The sequence below is a fragment of the Netta rufina genome (assembly GCF_964035555.1).
Source record: "Netta rufina genome assembly, chromosome: 10".
In the NCBI taxonomy this organism is placed as follows: Eukaryota; Metazoa; Chordata; class Aves; order Anseriformes; family Anatidae; genus Netta; species Netta rufina.
Window position 1 is genome coordinate 16,900,874 of NC_140133.1, and position 18,944 is coordinate 16,919,817.

At 45.5% G+C, this 18,944-nt stretch overlaps 1 protein-coding gene across 1 annotated transcript in view; it reads left to right on the top strand.

The window, feature by feature from the left end:
* SLC25A26 (solute carrier family 25 member 26) overlaps nucleotides 1-18,944 on the top strand; it is an 82,094-nt gene that overhangs the window by 48,853 nt on the left and 14,297 nt on the right. Inside the window, exon 6 of the mRNA XM_084292515.1 lies at nucleotides 9,497-9,541. Coding sequence (XP_084148641.1) covers nucleotides 9,497-9,541 — 45 coding nt within the window. The remainder of the gene's footprint in view (nucleotides 1-9,496; nucleotides 9,542-18,944) is intronic.

Sequence of the window (18,944 nt, forward strand, 5' to 3'; positions counted from 1 at the left end):
CGTGGTTCAAGTGACCCTCAAGGCAAACGGAAATAAGGTGGCCGCCTAAAGACAAGCAAACGAATTTGACTGCTTACAGCAAAAGCCTCTTCTCCATAAACAAATTAAATCATTGAGAGTGATGCTTGAGAGTGGCGTTTTATTTCCACGGGTCCTACAGTGTTAGGCTGCTCCGAGGAAGCCTGCGAGGGATTCTGCAGCAGCCCCTCCTCGCACACTGCACTTTGTACACAGCCTAAAGCTTTTCCCCAGCCGCTGGCAGCAGGAAGGCGGGGGCTGCAGCAGCCTGACGGCTTGCCCAGGGGCCCCATAACCATGGGCTGCTCTGCGTGTCCACACCTGGGCAGGCAGTGAGCTCCAGGCGGCCCCACGGTGTCACTCTCAGCTCCTGGGGGAAGCGGTGCTGCGGCAGGAGCCGAGCAGCTCTCCTGTGAGTGGGGGGCTTATTTAAAGAGCCACGGGGCCAGCAGAGTTGGTTGAACTGCCAAAGAAAAAAGAAATTATAGAGGGTAAAATCAAAATAAAATGGGAGCATCCTTCCTGTATTTGTATGTGCGTTGTCAAACTGCTTACTTGGGGTTGATGTCTTGTGGTTTTTCATCACCTTAATTAATGGTTCTGTTGTAAGGTGGAATCAGCTCAAAGTTTGTGGAACTGCAGCTCAGGGCAGCTCATGCCTTAGGACATAAATGCTGGAAGAAACCACTGTTGTCAGGGTATTATAATGTTTAGTATTAGAATTGTGTTTCAGTTCTTTGCAGAATCGACTGCCAGTGGGCTAACGCCGGCAGAGAGCACAGGTGGGAACTCCTTCCAGGAGTTTGTAAAGGGCAGATCCGCAGCCCTATGGGTGCTGACTGCCTGTGCAGGCTGCCCTGCAACTGCCCACTCACTCTGGCCTGCCGCAGCTTCCCGTTTCCTCTTCACTTCGTTTCCTTGTCACCCTCTGGTGCTACCCCAGCGACTGTCAGCACTTTGCAGGACAAGGCTGCCTCCTCCTCCAGCTGTGGTGCGTGGTGCAGGAGTGGCTCTTCAACAGGCACAGAATAAAGCTTAGCAATGCCCCGTTTGGTGAGAGCCACAACATTTGGAACGTGCCTACACACAAATGTGTACACAAATGTGTAAGGTAACTAAAATATCTTTACATGAGTAGCATTTCCTAAACGTAATATCAATCTGCATTTTTTCTCTCAGCCACATGATGGAGATAACGGTGTGAGATCCATACGCAGCGCTGTACGGGTCATACCCCGCAAGGAAAAGCTGCTCAAGGAGAGTGGTTGTTCTCCAGTAGTTATTCTTTAGTGCTGGTTTAGCACTAGCCTTGATGGAATAATTTTCTCATACTTATCTCTGGGTGTTGTGTTTATAGCAACATGTTGTTACTTGTTTGGTTCTGCTCTTTTTTTTTTTCCTTCTTTTTTTCTTTCCTTTTTTTTTTTTCCCTATAAAAATACGCAGGAGTGCTGTTACCAGATTGAACACCAAAGTTTGTATCTGGTCGAGCAGTCAGAAGAATATGCTTAGCTCACATTGATATCATTGGGACCTTGAATTGCATGTAGACATTCACAGTCAGGGCTCAGATATAGCTGCTAGCGGGGCTGTTGTCCCTCTTTCTGTACAAGCAGGGAATTTGCAGCAGTTGCTGCTTAACAGCTTAGCAAGGGCACGTCCCCAGCTCCTGGTGACACCACGAGCGTGACTCTGTGCATCCTGAGAAGGACGTGGTGGCATCTGAAGGTGTTGGTCCTTGTGCCATGTGCCAGAACCCTTGCGTTGGCTCTCCTCTGCTCTCCAGCTGGAGCGTGAATCCTGATCCCAAACCTACTGAAGCCACGTGTACGAGTTTCCCAGCAGTTTTGATGACCTTCGGATCAGGCCTGTGCGCAGAGGAAGATGTGGGTTTTCCCATGGAGCTGCTCTCAGTGCCATACCGAGGTCTCCTGGTGAGAGCTGTGTGTTTAGTATATTAACAAAGAGCTGCTATGTTATATTTGTGATCACAGTGAGTAACAAGACATTTCTAACAAACCTGCTAGAGACTGAGACAGGTCCAGGGAGAGGGAAACACTTGTTTCTTTCCAGCCTGTTAGTTCTTTGTAGCTGTTACTCTGAGGACAAGAGTTCCCCTGCTGATGTCAGTGCAATTACAGCTGCGCTGTTGTCAAGTTGCTTGATGGAATATTTGCTGGATGAAGCAATTCTCTCACCCCTCTCCCCAGATCCACCTGCCTTAGGAATCAGGCATGCTGCTGGTTTAATTCCCTGCCCAGCTCCTCGTATCTCACTCAAAATTCTCGCTTGAGGAGCTGTGCAGCTCTGTGATACTGCAGGTCTGTCAGTCAGGGCGCTCTGTGATCAGTTTGTCTGGAATTAGGTTTTGTGTGTTTGTTCTCGGAGGGTCCCGCTTGATAGCTGCCCTTTGCAAGACACTTTTGAAATTATATTTACATTCAAAATGTTGCGTGTACGTAAAATATACATTAACATACCTTCAGAGTTACAGCACCGGCGTGTTCCACTGACAGCAGCACACAAGCATGCGTGTGTGTGCGCCCACGGTTTATGTAATAGCTTCTCCAAATGCCGGGCTTTTTCCTCAGAAGGCTTTTGCAGAAACGCTGTGCCCCATGCTCCAGAGCTCTGCTGGTAGGGTTTTTTTTTCATGAGAACAAAGATCAGCCCTTCATGGTCCTAAACGCAATGCATGTGCATGACTTAAAGGCATTACCTACCAATAAATAGGAGATTAGCTGCGGCTTGTATATTTCCTGATCAGTTCAGGTTTTTTCAGATGGCTCATTGTTATCCTGTTTCCTTTAACGATGGGACACTTTAATGAGTTTGCCATCTGACGTACATCTGCTTCCTGTTAAACAATACCTTCATTCTTCTAGAGCTGCTAAACTCATCTTTTATCCTACAAGATTTTTATCTGCGCCTTGAAAACAGCCTGTACAAATTGGTGCTAGCACACTCGGTTGCTCGTGGAGGGTTGTGCTGTGTGTTTTCAAGAAGGAACAGCCTCTTTTAGTGCTCGTTTGTTGGAGAATGGGAGAACATGGATATTATTTGTCTGTTCAGAGCCTGGTCAGTCCAGCTCTTGCAGAAGTCCACCGAGATCAATTTAGTGCCAGCATCATGCAATTTCTCACAGTTAGCCCATCTTCCCAGCAAAGCAAGGGGCTGGTGCGAAAGGGGTTTTGAAGGCTGTTCGTGTTTCTTTGAGGAAGGAGCCTTCAATAGCTAGCTGATGGCCTCACGCGTGTGAAAAGTCAGTGCTCTGTGATCATCAGGCTCCCTTAAATCAATCCATCTTGCATTGAGTTTGTGCATCTGCCTCACTGCTTCCCTTTTCCCCATGTGCTGGGAACGTGCAGTTATGCCAGATCTCTGGCTGTGTCCTCCTCCTTCCCTAACCAACATCGCCTCTCCAGAAAAGCTTTTTTTTTGTATCATCTACCCCTTTTGTAGTGGAGGGAACACAGGATAGCATTTTCCTTTTACAGAAACATACCTACTCTTCTGTTTCTACATAAAGCCCTTTTTGTGTTGCTGTTACAACAAGTGTGCAGTGCTGCTTAAAAGAAAATGCTGTTGTATGGGAAGTGCAGTCACACAGATCCAAAAGACATCACTGATAATGGCTTGCGACCAAATAAAGCAGCTCTGTGGGGTGTACAGTGTTTTGTCTCAGAAAGAATTTACTTCCAGGCATTCATGTAACCCAGGTACAAGTGGAATTATTTTGGTTTTGGAACTAGAGGACCAGAGGAAGAAAGGTACAGATATTTGAGGCTTGGTAGATGTTTAAATCAGAATAATGATTATAATTCAGGGATTTTGGATTTCTCCAAAGAGCTCACAGCTCAGGCAGAGTTAATGTCATTTGCTTGAAAATGAGGGAATTGCAGATTAGCTCAGGTTACTGCTGATGCATCAGCTAAAACCTCTGTTTTAACGTCACTCCTGCCACTGTAGGGACTGGTGTTTCTAAACGCTGTCCCTTTGCTCCCACCAGGGCTGCAGGGCCACACGTCCAGCGTGAAGAGTTGGTGTTGCAAATGGAGCTCGAGAGTTTTACCTCCAATGGCCCCGATTTCCCCTAGGGTCCCAGCACTCTTTAGGTATTGCAGTTTTATAGGAAGGCATTGTATGGGAAATTGGATTTCACCGCTTCTCTTTGAGAAATGCAACCACGAGAAGATCTCTACTGATTGTTGTACCGGTGTTGTCATTTGCTTGAAGACTTTTGATTCTAATTGCATCAGTGTTTATTAACAGAGCCCTACACCAGTTTTTTAACATATAAACTTGTCCGTTCTTTCACCGTGCTCGCTCCTTTCATCTCCGAGAGTTACAGGAACGGCTGATGGCTCTGACAGCCTTTCATTCATGTTAGGATTACAATTACTTTCATTAGGCTCCTTGTGGAGTCTGCAATTTATCAAGTGGGATTTAGGAGCAGCATCCACTGAAGCTTTGCAAGAAAACCAGTTGACTTTGTCAACCTCAGGATAGCACAGGGGATGGCTATGCCGAGCTCCTCCACACCTCCACCTTTCGGCAGCGCCGTGGAAAGCTGCAGGCCTTTATACACACTTTATATAGCCATGTCTATTGCTATGACCTCTGACATGACCGAGGGAGAGGCTTACCTCATTTCATGCTCCCCGTTCAAATCCCATTATGAGGAAAGCGTAGTTAGAGTTGGAACACCAGTTTGTCACAACCCAGATGTGCCGGGCGAGCGTGTTAGGAATGTGAAGGGGACGAGACATGGAAGCAGATTTGCTTCAGTTGTTAACAGAAATGTTTTGGTGTTAGCTCCAGTGAGCAGGCAGGGTTGTTCTGCTCTCCTGTAACCTGAACCTATTTGGAAAGAACCAGTTTTTAAAAAAGAAGCTGATATAAAAATAAAGAAGGAATGTAGAAGGGACTTAAGTAAATGAAAGATCGATCTTGCGAAATGTGTAGTTTATGTACCCTTGGAAAATGTTTTTATTTTTCATTCTTAGACGCGGGTTGTTAGGTTGTTGGACTTTTCCTTGTCATTGCAGTGGGGAAGCCAGAGTTTGGCACCTGCAGCTCAGATGCTGTGGTGGAGTGCTCCCAATGAATCCAGGTTTCGACAACGATAACTTTCAGGGGCCTTCAGCAAGCCCTTACAAGGTGAGCCTGTTTCCTTTGCTGGCTGTTTGTGCCAGTCTCTCCTCCAGTATTTACTCCAGCGTTTGTAAAAACAGTTCTTCTGGAGAGCAAGGCCCCGCTGAACTGGAGACAGCGAAAACCTGAATAAACAAACATGTGCCACAGATTAGTAAGAACATCTGTAGGTTTTATATTGTTTTGAGAACACATACCACATAGTTTTTCATTTCTTGTGCTTTTCGAGTTTCTCCCTTTCTTTCTGCCTCTGTTTTCTTCTGCTTTTTAAATATATTGCTAATAAAGGTTGGAGGTAGAAAGCACAGCTGGACTCTGCATGACATGCCACTGTTTAATTTCTAGCTCGGAGGATGAGAAGAAGAGTAGTTTTATTGTATCCGAGAAGAGAATAAAGCCACATGCAAATTCCAGCCATGGACATCTGTTTCCTCTTTATGTGAAAGAATTCTCATATTTTGTAGGGAATCCCAGTTTTGAAGGGGCTGATGAGGTTTTTATTTATTTTTTTTTCTTTTCTCCCCCTCCCCCAGCTCCCCCCTCCCACTCTCTTCTCATTGCCGTCCTTCAGCATGCTCTCCCTGCTCTCTGGCTGCTCTCCTTCCTTCTGGACAGTATCAGCTGCAGTTTAACGTCAGATACTGAAAGAGGGAATTTTGAATTACATACAAATGGTGCGTTTTGGTTACAAAAATTATCACCACTACCAGTTTTCTGTATTTACGCATCTCTGTGGATGCTAGTTTTAAACTCCTCCTCAAATTTCTCTGATTTACTTAAGCAGTATTTGGTAGGGCTTCTTTTGCTCTGTGATAGATCTTCAGTACTTGCAGCCTGGTGGTTTTTTGGAAGTGGAGATCTGGAGATCTCTGTTGCTCTAGCTGTGAAGTCTTACTCTTTCTGCAAGTAATTTATTAAAAAAAAGTCTTAAAAAAACTGTATCAGAGGAATTAAGTGAAACTAAAAATACGGATCTGCAACATTTATTACATTGTTAGCTATCAAGTGCTAAGGAACACAGGGACCAGAGTAACTGACAATTTCACTAACCTATAAAACATTTTAGAATAATGATTTACAGCTGTTTGGGAGCTTTAAACTTTTTTTTTCCTTTTGGTGTAAGATTTGCCTCTGTTGAACAAACAGCACAGTTATATAACGTTAGGCCAGACATGAGAACTGGTACTCTCTGTCTATTTTATATTAACGCCGAATGAGAGGTTGGTGAAGCTCGCCAGGGTTTCATATTTGCTGGCAGCAAGTTAGCCACATGTGTGGACCACATTTTTATTGTTGCCTTAGCCTATTTCAGGCATAAATATCGCTGCCTGGCAGGGTGTGATTCTCTTCATTGCTGAAGAGCTTTTCTTTTTAAAAGGAAAAAGGAATCAAATGGCAAACGCTGCAAATGTTCGGACTGAGAAGAGCCTCGAAACGAGCCATTTTGTCACGTCCATCATAGAGGAATAAGGGATGAAAGGCATCCGAGGGATTTTCGGTTGTTGGATTCGTTCCCCTCGCAGAGATATTTCTTTTTGCATATATTAATCCTGCTTTTGGGTGTGGGCTGTTTAGTCTGGTTTCTTAGGGAAACAAGGCTTATGCAAGCAGGGTGGATGCGCGCACCGACACCAGCAGCGCGCGGCTCATGCCTTCCTGCGTGCCCTTGGACGTGTCGGCCACAGAAATGGGGCAGAGAGAGCGGCACATCAATTTAGCTTCCTTTAAGCTTCTTGAAAATAGGCGTGCAAGGGGAGAAGAGAAGGGATGGAGAACATCTCCTGCTGGGGTCTTCTTGGCCAAGGTGCCTCTTTGTCTTTGCTCGTGGCGGTTCTTTGCTCATTTCTTTCGCGTTTTCAAATTCTACTGAAATACAATTAATGAATGGTTAGCCGCTGATCCTGCCAGCAGTTCAGGAGGCAGCCCCGTAGCTGTGCAGATCCCACTGACCTCCATCCAAAACCTTCCCAGGCATTTTGGAAGCCTGCAGCTTGTGGGGCGCATGGGGAGGTGAAACCGATAATCCCTGTCCGGTTCTGATCCCCAGAGCAGGACACAGCAAACAAACACCACTGGTGGCAGAAATCAAACAGCGGTCCTGAACAACTCTCCTCTCTGACTGAAATGCTTCTAGCTAGCTCTGCAGATAAAAAGGAGGTTCTGTCAAAAAGCCTCTCTTGTCTTATTAACAGCTGCATAATTTTATCACTCGTTTTCAAGTATGAAAAAGCAAAACTTTGAGACTGCATTTGAAAGCTTGTTTTGTTGGGTGTACAGCTGGATATAGAGCGTTTCCTTTTCTCCCTTTTAACAAATTTGAAGCAAATGTAGTGGGTATTGTTTCTCTTTTTTCTATTTTTTGGCCTAGATAATAGAATATTCTGTTGCTTTTCATTTTGCATGGCAAGGAAATCATGCCATTTAACTCCAAATCAGCAGTGATGCAGCAGCATGCGGATATACATACATCTTCTCATAAATATATTACCACACATTACTGTCAAATAGCTGGACTTTTTCACCCAGTATTAAAAACGAAATTTAATTGCTACACTAGAGTTTCAAGGCCCTGATAAATAAGAGCCATGTCTGACCTTTATTGTGGGGTTTTGAGCTGCCACCAGGGATATTGCTCATTGTTCAAGATGACAAACTTCCTCTGAGATTTCAGTTTGTCAGCTCAATGTACAGCAATGACATTGATTTCTTCTCACTGCCATTTCCTGCCTGAATAGATAACAAATTTTCTGTGGCAGGTGTCTGTCAAGCTTAGTTTTGCCTGGCAGATTAACTTAATAGACTCATTTATTAATCATTAGTTGCAACACAGTGAAGGAGACAATACTCCTTAACTCCTGTGTTGTTAAATAGCTGTACCACTTCAGATTCCTTTGTGAAGCTTGAGTTTAGATTTAATAAGCTGTTCGTTTCTCTGTAATGAGTGGCTTTAACCTGACATTACTCATCTTACAAAGAGCAAAGATGTGTGTGTTAACTATGACCCACTTTGACTGTCTTCTACTTTTTATGGCAAAAGGTGTGTGAGTGCTTTCTGAGGCTAATAAAATGATGCATGAACTACAAACCGAAAGGAGGGAGGAAACTAACTCAGCGTGCATCACATTTGGGGAAGGAAGATGCACACAGGAGAAGAAATGAGATATTTGGAAGAAGGTTTGAAAGTGGGGCTGACTGCCTAAGGCAGAGCAGGTACTGCATGAGCATTGAGCAGGGGGCAAACCAGACCTGCAGCTAGAGCTGTAGGGCAGTTCTGGCGTGAGCTGGTATTGTCACAGGGACTTCTTCCTCTGAAAAGTCTTGAGATGGGCATCCCGGGCTGGAGGTAGTAAAGGCAGAGTCAGTGCCAGAGATGGATGTTGGATGGATGTCAGAGTGGTGAGCAGGAGGAAGAGCCAGAAGAGGTGGGAGACTGGAGGAGGAGAAGGAAGCTATATGGAAATGCAAAACCTTGAAAAGTGATTTCTCCTGCTGCAAGGATTCACTCTGACCATGGAGAAAAAGCAACTCATGGCATGTGTTGGCCCTCCACAGCCTACAGAACTGAGGGAGAAGGATGTTTGCTTGTTTCCTGCGTGTTGAGTTGGTTCACAAGACGTTTATCAGGGCAAAATCTGTAACAGAGCTGGAAATGCACGGGCACTGCTGGGGACACACGGCAGAAGGAATGAGCTTAGGTAGAGATAAAGGGTGTTGGACAGAAGAGCCTCATCTGTGCACTGATAAGAAGGGAAACATCAAGCTTCTCCCTTTGGGCTTTGGTTGGGCTTGCCACCTCTTCTCTGCCTGCTTTTAATTCTCAAGGGAGCGTCTTAATATGAGATCACAGGGAGATGTTCAGAAAAGTTTCTCTCTGCAGCTGATACCCGACCTGCAAAGCCCCGGTTCGAGCACAGCTCTTTTCAGCTCAGCGTTTGTGAGAGTGTTACTGAAGATGGTTTTTTGACAGTCTGTGTTCCTGGCCTTGGGAGCGTGTTACTTGAACCATCCTTATGGCTTTCTTGGCTGAGCATCAAACCGAGAATGTCCCTGCACTAGATCATACTGCTTATTGCTCTTCTAGGCCACCCTGGTAACAATACATTAACCTCTCAGCAGGGAATGTGATAAACAAAGTACAACTGCTTTAGTGAAACCAGTCGTTTAATGGCAGCCGACATAAAGTGTCCTTAAAGATTTGCAAATGTAATAAGCTGCAGTTCCCTGAGTGAACAATAACTGTTCCTAATTTAGCCAGGCAAGGAACACGCCAACTTCATTTGCTTTCGTAACGTGTTGTTGTTGTTGTTTTTTCCCACCTCTGCAGATTCCTTTCTCTCTGGTACAATTTCCCCTCTGGGAGGCCTTAAAGGTAAGTCCTCTTCAATGATACAAATATAAGTTATGCAACTCACAAAGGCTGTCCACGGTAGCTTATTTAACTTGATTATCGCAAATATGGGCACATCCAAGAATCAATAAGCATGTAGCACCCTACCTGTTCATGTGATCATTTGCTTGGATATTTGAAAAATAACAGGGAACACCTAACCATCGATATGTGCCATGCAGTCTACGTTTTACTCCCTGGCGTGCCAGAAGTCTTATTTGCTGCCCTAGCTATTTTTGTTGATTGCAGTAGAGTGGGAACTATCGGTGTTGTGTGATTTATTTTATTTTATTCTGGTTTTATTTTAACTGTTCTAGTGTTTCACTCTTCAAGGTAACAGGAAATTGCAAACGATACAGAGCAGGCTGATGGAACCTGTTTCTGTGGAGAGGGAGAAACTCTCAGTATGTCACCGACACGCTATTTTGATGGGCTGTATATACTTTATTTCAGAGGTCATTTAAAGAAGGTGTCAATTGGATGATATTTTAATAGCACAGCCTTTCAGAACGATGCACTGTTCTCCCACCAGCTGCTTGCTTTGTTTATCATGTACAGTCACTGTGTATTTTTCTGAGCATGGAGTTGAATTTGAAGTTGTGTAATTTCTTTATTCTTCTGGTTTTCCTTTTAAATGGTGTGATACTGGTGTGGTCCTCACTGCAGAATGATGAGGGAAAGTCGGGGCCTTTTAGCTGCTTTGAGATCCTGGGTTGGAAACACAGAAAATTACAGCAGATCACTAAAAACATTGTAGCAAAATACAGAATTTTTAAGAGGGAAGCTGGAAAGAGAGTCGTGTTCTTCCTGATAAAGGTGCTGGACTCCCGAGAAAGCCCGGCACTGAGACCCAAACTGGGAAGGAGTACTGGGAAGGATGGGAGCTGGCGGTGCTCTTCCTTGCTCCTTGCTGCTTTCATTTAGGAAGCAGTGCCGATGTTCTCCTCAGTCTTTGTATGCCTGTCTGGGACCCCAGCTTGCCCCCTCATTTGTGTCAGTGGCTGAGCCCACATTGGGACCATGAGCATCTAGAGGTTTCAGGAAGGCAAATTAAAGGGGAGTCCACAGGTAGGAGAAGCCTGAAATCCATCGAGAGCTTTCATATAACGGAGCTGTAAGTTGCTGTGGGCTCTGCAGGTGCTCCATGAGCTCAGCCTGCTGCAGTGTCTGGGTATCATCCCCTTGTGCAGGGTAGCTTTGGCTGCCTTATTAGGAATCTGTTTTCCTGCCAGTGTCTAGGAACAGCTTTGTGTAAACTCTTCGGAGCGATGCTGGCATGACCCCCAATTGTCAGTGCAGCAGCCTCCGCTGGGAGCTAGAGATGGCAGTACTTAAAGAGAAAAAGTGCAGCGTTCTCTCCAAAACCACATAAAACAGCGCCATAGTGGAGTTGTTTTCAGAACACAAAGTTGTTTTAACTAATGTCCGTGTAGCTGCAGCTCTAAAATGTATTGTTTAAATTTCAGGTTAAAGAAGACAGTCTGAATATAGCTGGCTCCAGGAGGGAGTCCCTTAGGATGAGAGGCATCAGGTTTAATCTAAAGAGGTCGGTGCAGGTTTGAAAAGAAACAAAACTGGGTTAGTTTGCTCTTTGGACCGGTTGCAATATATTCTTCTGCCTGTGGAACCAAGAGCAGAAATCTGCAGAAATCAATCTTGCATGCTTCAGTCACTTTGGCTTAGCACATGGAGAGAGCTCAAGGTTTGTCACATCAAAGCTAGGCAGAGGTGGCAGAAAACATACAGCTCTTAAAAAAAAATTTACTGTGGCAGTAAAACAAAGGAGGAAAATCATGATGGCCCCAGCAGCTGGCAAGATGTGGCTGGTAGCATCAAGAGCAGCGTGATTCAGCACAGGGCTTCTCCTGGGTGCTTTGAAGGGAGCACAAAGAGACAGGAATTGAGAAGCAATAATAGTGCAGAGGACGAGGCAAAAGGTGCAAAGCCTAAATATACCAGAGTTAGGTGAAGTTGTTGGTTTACTTAATGTCTGAGGGACTTCTCTGCACTATGGCAATGGGGTTACTTGAGAAAGTAAATGCAGGAGTAGCTGCGTGTGCATGATGTGTGCGGGTCATCCTGCAGAGGAGAACAGAACAAGTGCTGTGGCTGGGTGACTTTTAAAGCCATTAATACAAAATTACACAAACTGGTGGACGACAGGCTCAGTCTTAGAACTCCCCAAGCAAGCTAGTAACCATAAAAATGATGAAAATTATCTTCCCATTGTAAAGTTAGCGGAGCACGTGGAAGAACAGTTTTCTTTTCCTTTACATATGTGCTGGCTAAGGCCAGCAGCAGGGTGTTAAGCTTAAAGAAGCTTAATAAAGGCTTTGTAGGCAGCAAATCAGGTGTTCCTGCATCCCATCTTCTCTATCTGCATTGCTCTAGGCTGCTGTGGTTACTCTTTTTGCTTCCAGCTGGCTTTAGCCAAGTAGTTTACATGCACAGTTTTCTTGTGCCTATGAATGTGGGCCAGCTGCCCCATGTGAGAGTAAACCTGCATGCCCTGCACTGGTGGGAAGTAAGGTAGGAGAGGGAGAGAGGGCTGTGGGGTCACCGAACCACCAGGCTGGTTATGCTGTTGGTGCTGACAAAGGGGTATATATATAGAGAGAGAGAGAGGTAGCATCCACTGCTGTAAAACATGCTTAACATCCTTTCCCATCCCATTTCTTCATTTTTTCATATTTCTACTTAGGTAAAGATTACTGATAAAAAAACAAAGGGGAGAAGGAAACTTTTCTATGACATGTCAGATGTAGGAACAGACATTGTAATTCTCTGTTAGAGTGAGTTGTGTGGTGCTGCTCTGTCTCGTTATCCCAAGCCGTACAGCTAAAATAATTTTAAAGTCTTAAAGTTCAGGAAAAGAAGGGGGGTTTTAAGTATCATTCACTCTATGTTAAACCAGCCCTTGGAGGAACACCATGGCCAGTTACCACTGTAGCAGTTTGGTCAAATATAAGTTATTTTAGGGGGCATCTTGCAGAAATACAGGGCACCTGTTTATTTATTTATTTTCCCAACAAAATAGGGTTTAAAACAAACTTGCAAAATAGAGCACTGCTGGTTAGTTTTGAGTCGAGCAACATCTTGCCCCAAATGCCTCCTATTTATGGCTGAGTGGAAATGATCAGCTCCCTAGGAGAACAATGCTGCGTGTAAGACAAACCCTTCTCAGGTGGAATGAGACTCAGTCCTCTTGGGTTTTATATTTCTGCCTGCTGGCTGCACTTCAGAGCCACAAAGAACTGCGCCAGTGCAGCTGTAAATGAAGAATGCTCCCTTTATAGACCAAATGTATCGTACGTCTGAAGCAAAGGCTCTGGCAGTCGGTGAGGAGGGAAGGAACAGGCGGGACGGGAGGACACAGGTCTCAAATGAGACTTGGAAAGTGAGGTTTGACTAGTTCTTTACTAGTTCGTTTGGTTGGGTTTTGTTTTAAGGAGGGAGAACAAACCCAGTATCCTGGGAACCTTTTGTCTTTTTCATCAGACATCCAGTTCTGAGATGAGACACTTGCAGGTTGCAAAAACTTCATAACATCAGGGTCAGGCTGACTTCACCCTGCCGAATGCTGCTCCTGCACAGGCAGGAGCTCTGGGACGGCTGTCAAAGGCGGTGCTGCTCAGCGGCCCTGCGAGGCAAGATAATAATCTCGCACTGACTGTGCTGAAGGTGGTGGTATGGCTTTTCTGGCACTGGACGGAGCCAGGATTTCCCTTTTAGTCTCAGTGCTGGGCAAAACCCAAAGCTCTCAGACTTTCTGCAGCTCTAGTGAACTCGCATGGTTTTTGTCACTGGCTTTAGCCATAAGGTAATTTTCTCAAATCTCTAAATCTCCCAAATTGACAGGTGTTTTACAAAGCCATGTATTTGGTTGCACCTTGAGAGGCAAGAGCTGGAGAGAGGGAGCCGAGATGCATGGGCAGCTCTCTCTTGTGGGATTTTTTAATGACTGCACTGGCATGTGATAGCTGTGTAAGACCCTGAACAAGCAGAGGAATGCTTTGATGGCTTCAGGCAGAGAACTGTTTGCAGAGTACAGACGGGCACATTTCCACCCTGTGAAATAAGCAGGATATGGCAATAAAGGGAACGGGGAGAGTCCAGCCGCTCTGAATCTGAGCGGTAGCAGGAGGGTGGTTGGGTCAGAGCCCTTGTGTTGTTCCCAAACTGCTTTCTGGGTGGAGAGAAGTCTTGGGATTGGGCTTGCATCTCCTGAGGTCCCTTGTTTTCTGTCCGGGTTCAGCTGTCACCCAAGGCACCTGTGCTGGGAGTCAGCAAAGATTAGGAAATCTGGTGTTTAGTACAGGATGTGAACAACTCTGGTGGCAAGGTGGGCTCAGCCCTGCTCATAACTGTCCGTGCAGACAGACCTTGGAGGAAGCCGTGCGAGGACTGCTCAGTGGGTTTTCTGTGAGGGCAAGGACTCTGATCGTGGCTGAGCTCATTGCACCTGATTTGTAAAGTTACTAAGAATGAAAAGTTTACAGAATGCTTCTCCCTGGGCAGCTGGGGTCCTTGGCTGTAATACGTGTTTATAACTCCACCACTGAAAGAATAAACCACATGCTATTTCCCTCCTAAAATTTACAATCAAATCTGGTGCCGTTTAACAGAATCAGTAGAAAACAGAGGAATGTAGCCAAAGTGGGCCTAAAATGGCTTTCCCGGCTCTATAGGAAGGTGACAACTTTCCTTTTTTTTTTTCCTGGAGGAGCAGCTGAGTGTTTCTTTTCTGCGGCGTTCAGCTGCATGTAGGTCAAGAGTAAATGAAACCCAGGCCCGGCTTTAAACCCATTTCCTTGCAGGCAGCGTAGTAAGTGTTCTACCATGCCTCGCTCCGTCTTTGAGTAACGATCGGGCGGATTTAGGGATTAAGTCCTAATCGTTAAATAACGCTAACGTGTCTGCCATTTGCTTAGGTGCTGTATCAGGAAAACAGATTTCCACGGCAGCGTTTCAAGGCGTGATGTAACTTGCAGCCAATGCGGCGTGTGCATGCCATTAGCATAACGGCTGCATTTTTCTCACAAAAGAACAATGTACCCAACAGCTGTTCAGCAAACAGCCCCCGCTTTATTAGTGGCACAATAAGTGTCATTCACACAGTCTTTAAGCGCAGCCGAAGGAATGCTATGCACCATCTGCACCGAAGAGAAAGAAACAAATGCAATCCTCACTCAGAGCGCTGCAGACACGTTTGGGAAAGTCAGATGGCCTCGGATCATCAATGCAGCATTTAAAACATAGAAATAAAACAGGCTTGTGCAGTGTGTAGATACAGAGCCAGATTGTGATGCTCTTGGTCATGCCTAGACCACAAGCAGCTCTCTACAAGTTGGAGCTTGCCAATGATGTTTGGGGACATTTAGTAGAATATAGAAACAATCGATGCGAAGGGCTCACCATTTGACTCAGACGCTTTGTTCTTGCTGCAGAAGCTTAAAAACCCCTTATAATTCTTCCATGTAATTTATTCACCCAGGCCTGCATGAAATCCACATTTACTAGCAGGTAGTAGCGGTGCATATGCTCGAGGAAAGCTGGCCTAGCTTTGAAGTGATTTCTTAGAGTTGCATTTTCCTTCCCAGCCACATAGATGGCCCTTTGTGCCATGGAAACTGAGTGTGGCTGGTATATTATGTTCTGCCTTGCCATGGGAACAGTGTTTCGAAGACATTTTATTTAACCAGGCTTTTAGCACATCCATTTTGATTTACATCCAAATGGGTCGCAGACATCAATGCAGTATTATATGGGGAGAGAAAGGGAATGAAACGCTTTTAACATGAAAAATATGCTGTTGCATGTAGGCCAACTTTTGTTCTCTTTCTCTCAATTTATCTAGGATTTGGGTGGGTTTATTTCTAGGGCCAAATTCAGTACTGGCGTAAGTGAGTACAGCTCCATTAGTGTGAAAGGAGTCTCAACATTTATATCAACAGTTAACTTAGATCATTGAATTTTTCCCATGTTTGGGCTTGCATGTTTCCTGCGTGATTAATATACACATGTACTGCACATGTGCTGCACATATGCGCATAAAAATTCACTGGAGATGGCATTTGTCTCTGTGCTTTTTGATTTTACGTCTAGAAATTGCAATCTGCTTACGAATTTCTGCTTCTCCTACAGCTAATGTGCCACGCATCTGTAAGGACCAGCCATGCAGAATGCCACATTGCAAATAAAATACCTAGCACCAAAGGCAAGCGTGAAAATGCTTTCCTTCCTCAGTCTGCAGGACTGCACATAGGCACAAATCAACGTGATTAATTCCGAGAGATAACTCCCCCTCCTGTTATCATAAAGTTGAACACTCGTTGAACAGAGGGGTGCAGAGAAATACTACAGATGCGTATCATCGGAGCGAGTTGTAATATTTACTCAGCTGCAGGCCTCGAGTTTAGAGCACGCCATGAGGCCTGCTTGCCTCTTAGCGTCTGAGGAATAGTAAAGTCAAGGCAGAGATGTCTCGATGTCTGCAATGCCTCTTGCAGCATTTGGGATATTGTTCTGGTCACCAGGTTTCAGAGAGAGATGCAAGTGGTGTCCTGTCCTAGTATCACCATAGCTAAGGTGTCCTGAATATAGACTGAGACCCAACGGTGTTGCAAGCACGAAGCCTTTGAAGGCTGATCTTTGCCCCAAACTTTTACCACAAACATAAGGCAGAGATGACAGATGTGCCCAGGTAAGGAGTTCTGGAGAGAGTAAAAAGTTATTGGCCATCTTGTGGCCAGGTGTCCTCAACAGATGAGCAGCCTTGTCGGTGCCACATGTTTGGGGGCACCGTATAATTCCCCCTGTGTTTAAAGGAGATGGTAAACTTGCTTTTTTTTATTCATTTTTATTTTTATTTTTATTTGGATTGAAAGGTCTTTGATATATCCTAAGAGGGACTTTTTCCAATGTGATTTATGCCCAGCAAAACGGGGTGTCTGTTGTATTCTCTATATCAAAAGAGCTAAATAATGTTTGTGGTGAGAGGCGGAGGGTGCCGGCTTCTGAGACAGTGTGTAATGGGATCATTAGGAAGAAAAGTGAGGCATGGCTCACGTATAAAACCGGACCCTTCTCTGCAAACGTTATCCCTGTGCAGAACTGGAGCTCTGCATTCAGGCTTCCCGCCGAGGCCGATCCCTCGAGGACACAGCCGCTGTATTGCTTTACATGGCGTGGCAACGCACAGCGAGATTTACATATATATCACAGAAACGTGTTTACAAAAAAATTAGCATGTGATTGAGCTGGGAAGCTGCAGAGGGCCCCAACTGTACGAGTTTCCATGCGCTTCAGCCAGAAGATTTATTTCCAATTTGTTATTCATAAGGGAAGAGCGAGAGATTGGGATGGGGTCCTTTGAAGTGGAAAACAAAGTCTTCTATTCAGCCTTCAGCTTAATAGAATACACATGACACAGGCTTGGCATGGCGGCCTGCTTTCATGTAATGTGCTCCTTGTCATTTGGCTTTCCTAGGCTGCGAAAGCTGGTGGGAAGGGGAATGGCCCTGGAAAAGCCCCGTTATCTCCTGCCGCCTGCAGGAGTAGTGTGGTGTCGTCAGGTCGGAGCTGGCTGGTGGTGACGAAACCAGGCCGACCAAGGCATTGCGGTGTGCTGCAAGCGGCTCCCAGTTTGTGTTTTGTGTTGGAAGGGCCCGTGTTGAAAAAGCAGCGTAATATCGAGGCTTATGTGGGACTTGGGCAGGCGCTTTGGCCTCCTCAGAGGCCCCGAGCAGGGAGCGGGGAGCACGGCTGGCACCGTGACGCGGGGCCGTGGCTTCGCCACGCTGGTGGGGAGGTGATCGAGGGGAAGCTGCTCTGTGTCAGTGCACCAGCCAGGATGGTGGGGAGTGAGCCAGGCAGTGCTGCAAATAACCAGCAATCCGTCAGCAGCCAGCGGTTTGGGGATAGGTGTGTTAGCCATGTATTTCTCCTCAGGAACGAGGCCAACAAGGCCTGGTTTCGGCAGTGCTGTTATTACCTGTATCCACAGCCTGCAATAGCTCTGTGTTGCCCTGTGGTAGTGGTATCAGTACGGTGCTCGGTGCAGCTCCAAGGCAAATGTTTTTGAAGACGTTACCAGCCCAACTTACCGTAAAGCCCTGTCAATTAATGCTCTGTGGACTGAGAGAGAAAACATGCGTGACCTTCAGCACGTCAGCTTGGCCCGCGGTGCGAGCGTGGTTAGCAGGAATTTGGAGCAGAGACCTGCCAGGCCTCTTGGCCTCGTGACACTTGTTCCTCACGGCTTCCCCCTCTCTCCCTGCTTCTCTCTCGCTCTTCTGCATATTCAGGTTTGGAGCTCTGGGTGAATCACCGAAATCAGAGATGGAAAGAAATGCATGAAGTCATCTCGTCCTGCCCCTGCCAATGCAGGATTATTCCCCACAGTACAGTCTCGAGTGCCTTCTCCAGTCTATTTTTAAATGACTCAGAGGAGAGGGCTTTCCTCTCCTCCCTGGGGAGGCTGGCTCTGCTGTTCAATAGACCTCACTGTTGGGGAATTTTCTTCCTGTTCTCTAGCCTCAAATCTCCTTTTCCCTAATTTAATTGAACTGTTCCTGGCTCCACCCTTCTAAATAATTTTCCATGTTGCATGACTCTTGCAAATACCTATTGTCAATTTGCAGGCATAACGGATGGGAATTCAGCACAGTTTGCCTTGCTTGGCAGAGGCTCTTTGTACAGAACCATACTGGGAAGCCAGGCTTTATCAAAAACTAGGTTTCAGAAGCACATGCCAACAAATAAGAAAGACGATTTACAACTCTTTGGACAATACCATTGACACAAAACCCCATCAGGACTGAGAACAGGCTTCAGAATGTCTATATTGATGTGCTTGTTTTCTGTTCGTCCTTCAGCAGATCTTGCGTAGTGGTTTTTGCCTAAGAGAAGAAACTGTTGGGAGTTCTCAGGTTGAGTTATGGATGTGTGCGTTTGGAGAACATTTAATGAAAAAATATAGCGATTCTGTTTTTGTCAAGTGGCTGCAGCAGTTACATTTCTAAACCCTGGCTTTCAATTTGAGGTTTCTTAAGTGCTTTTGGTGTTGGGAGAATGGGTTTTGAAGATGGGATTTATGCTTTGACAGTACCTAGACGCTTTGGAGCAGAGCACCCTTTGTCTCAGGGGGCATGTGTCCTTCTTCTGTCAGGACTGACTTGCAAGAAATCTGCGTGTCCAAAGGGTGGAAGTTATTCCAGAAAAACATCTCATGGGTTTGAAGAATTATGAATCCCTATTTACTTATTTATGAGATGAAAATCAGTTTCTGCTGTGGGTGACAGCAGAATAGGAACTCATACTGAAAACACCAGGAAGAAGAATGGCTAGCATTAAAGCGACTGAAATCCCTTTAGTGCTTTCGTAA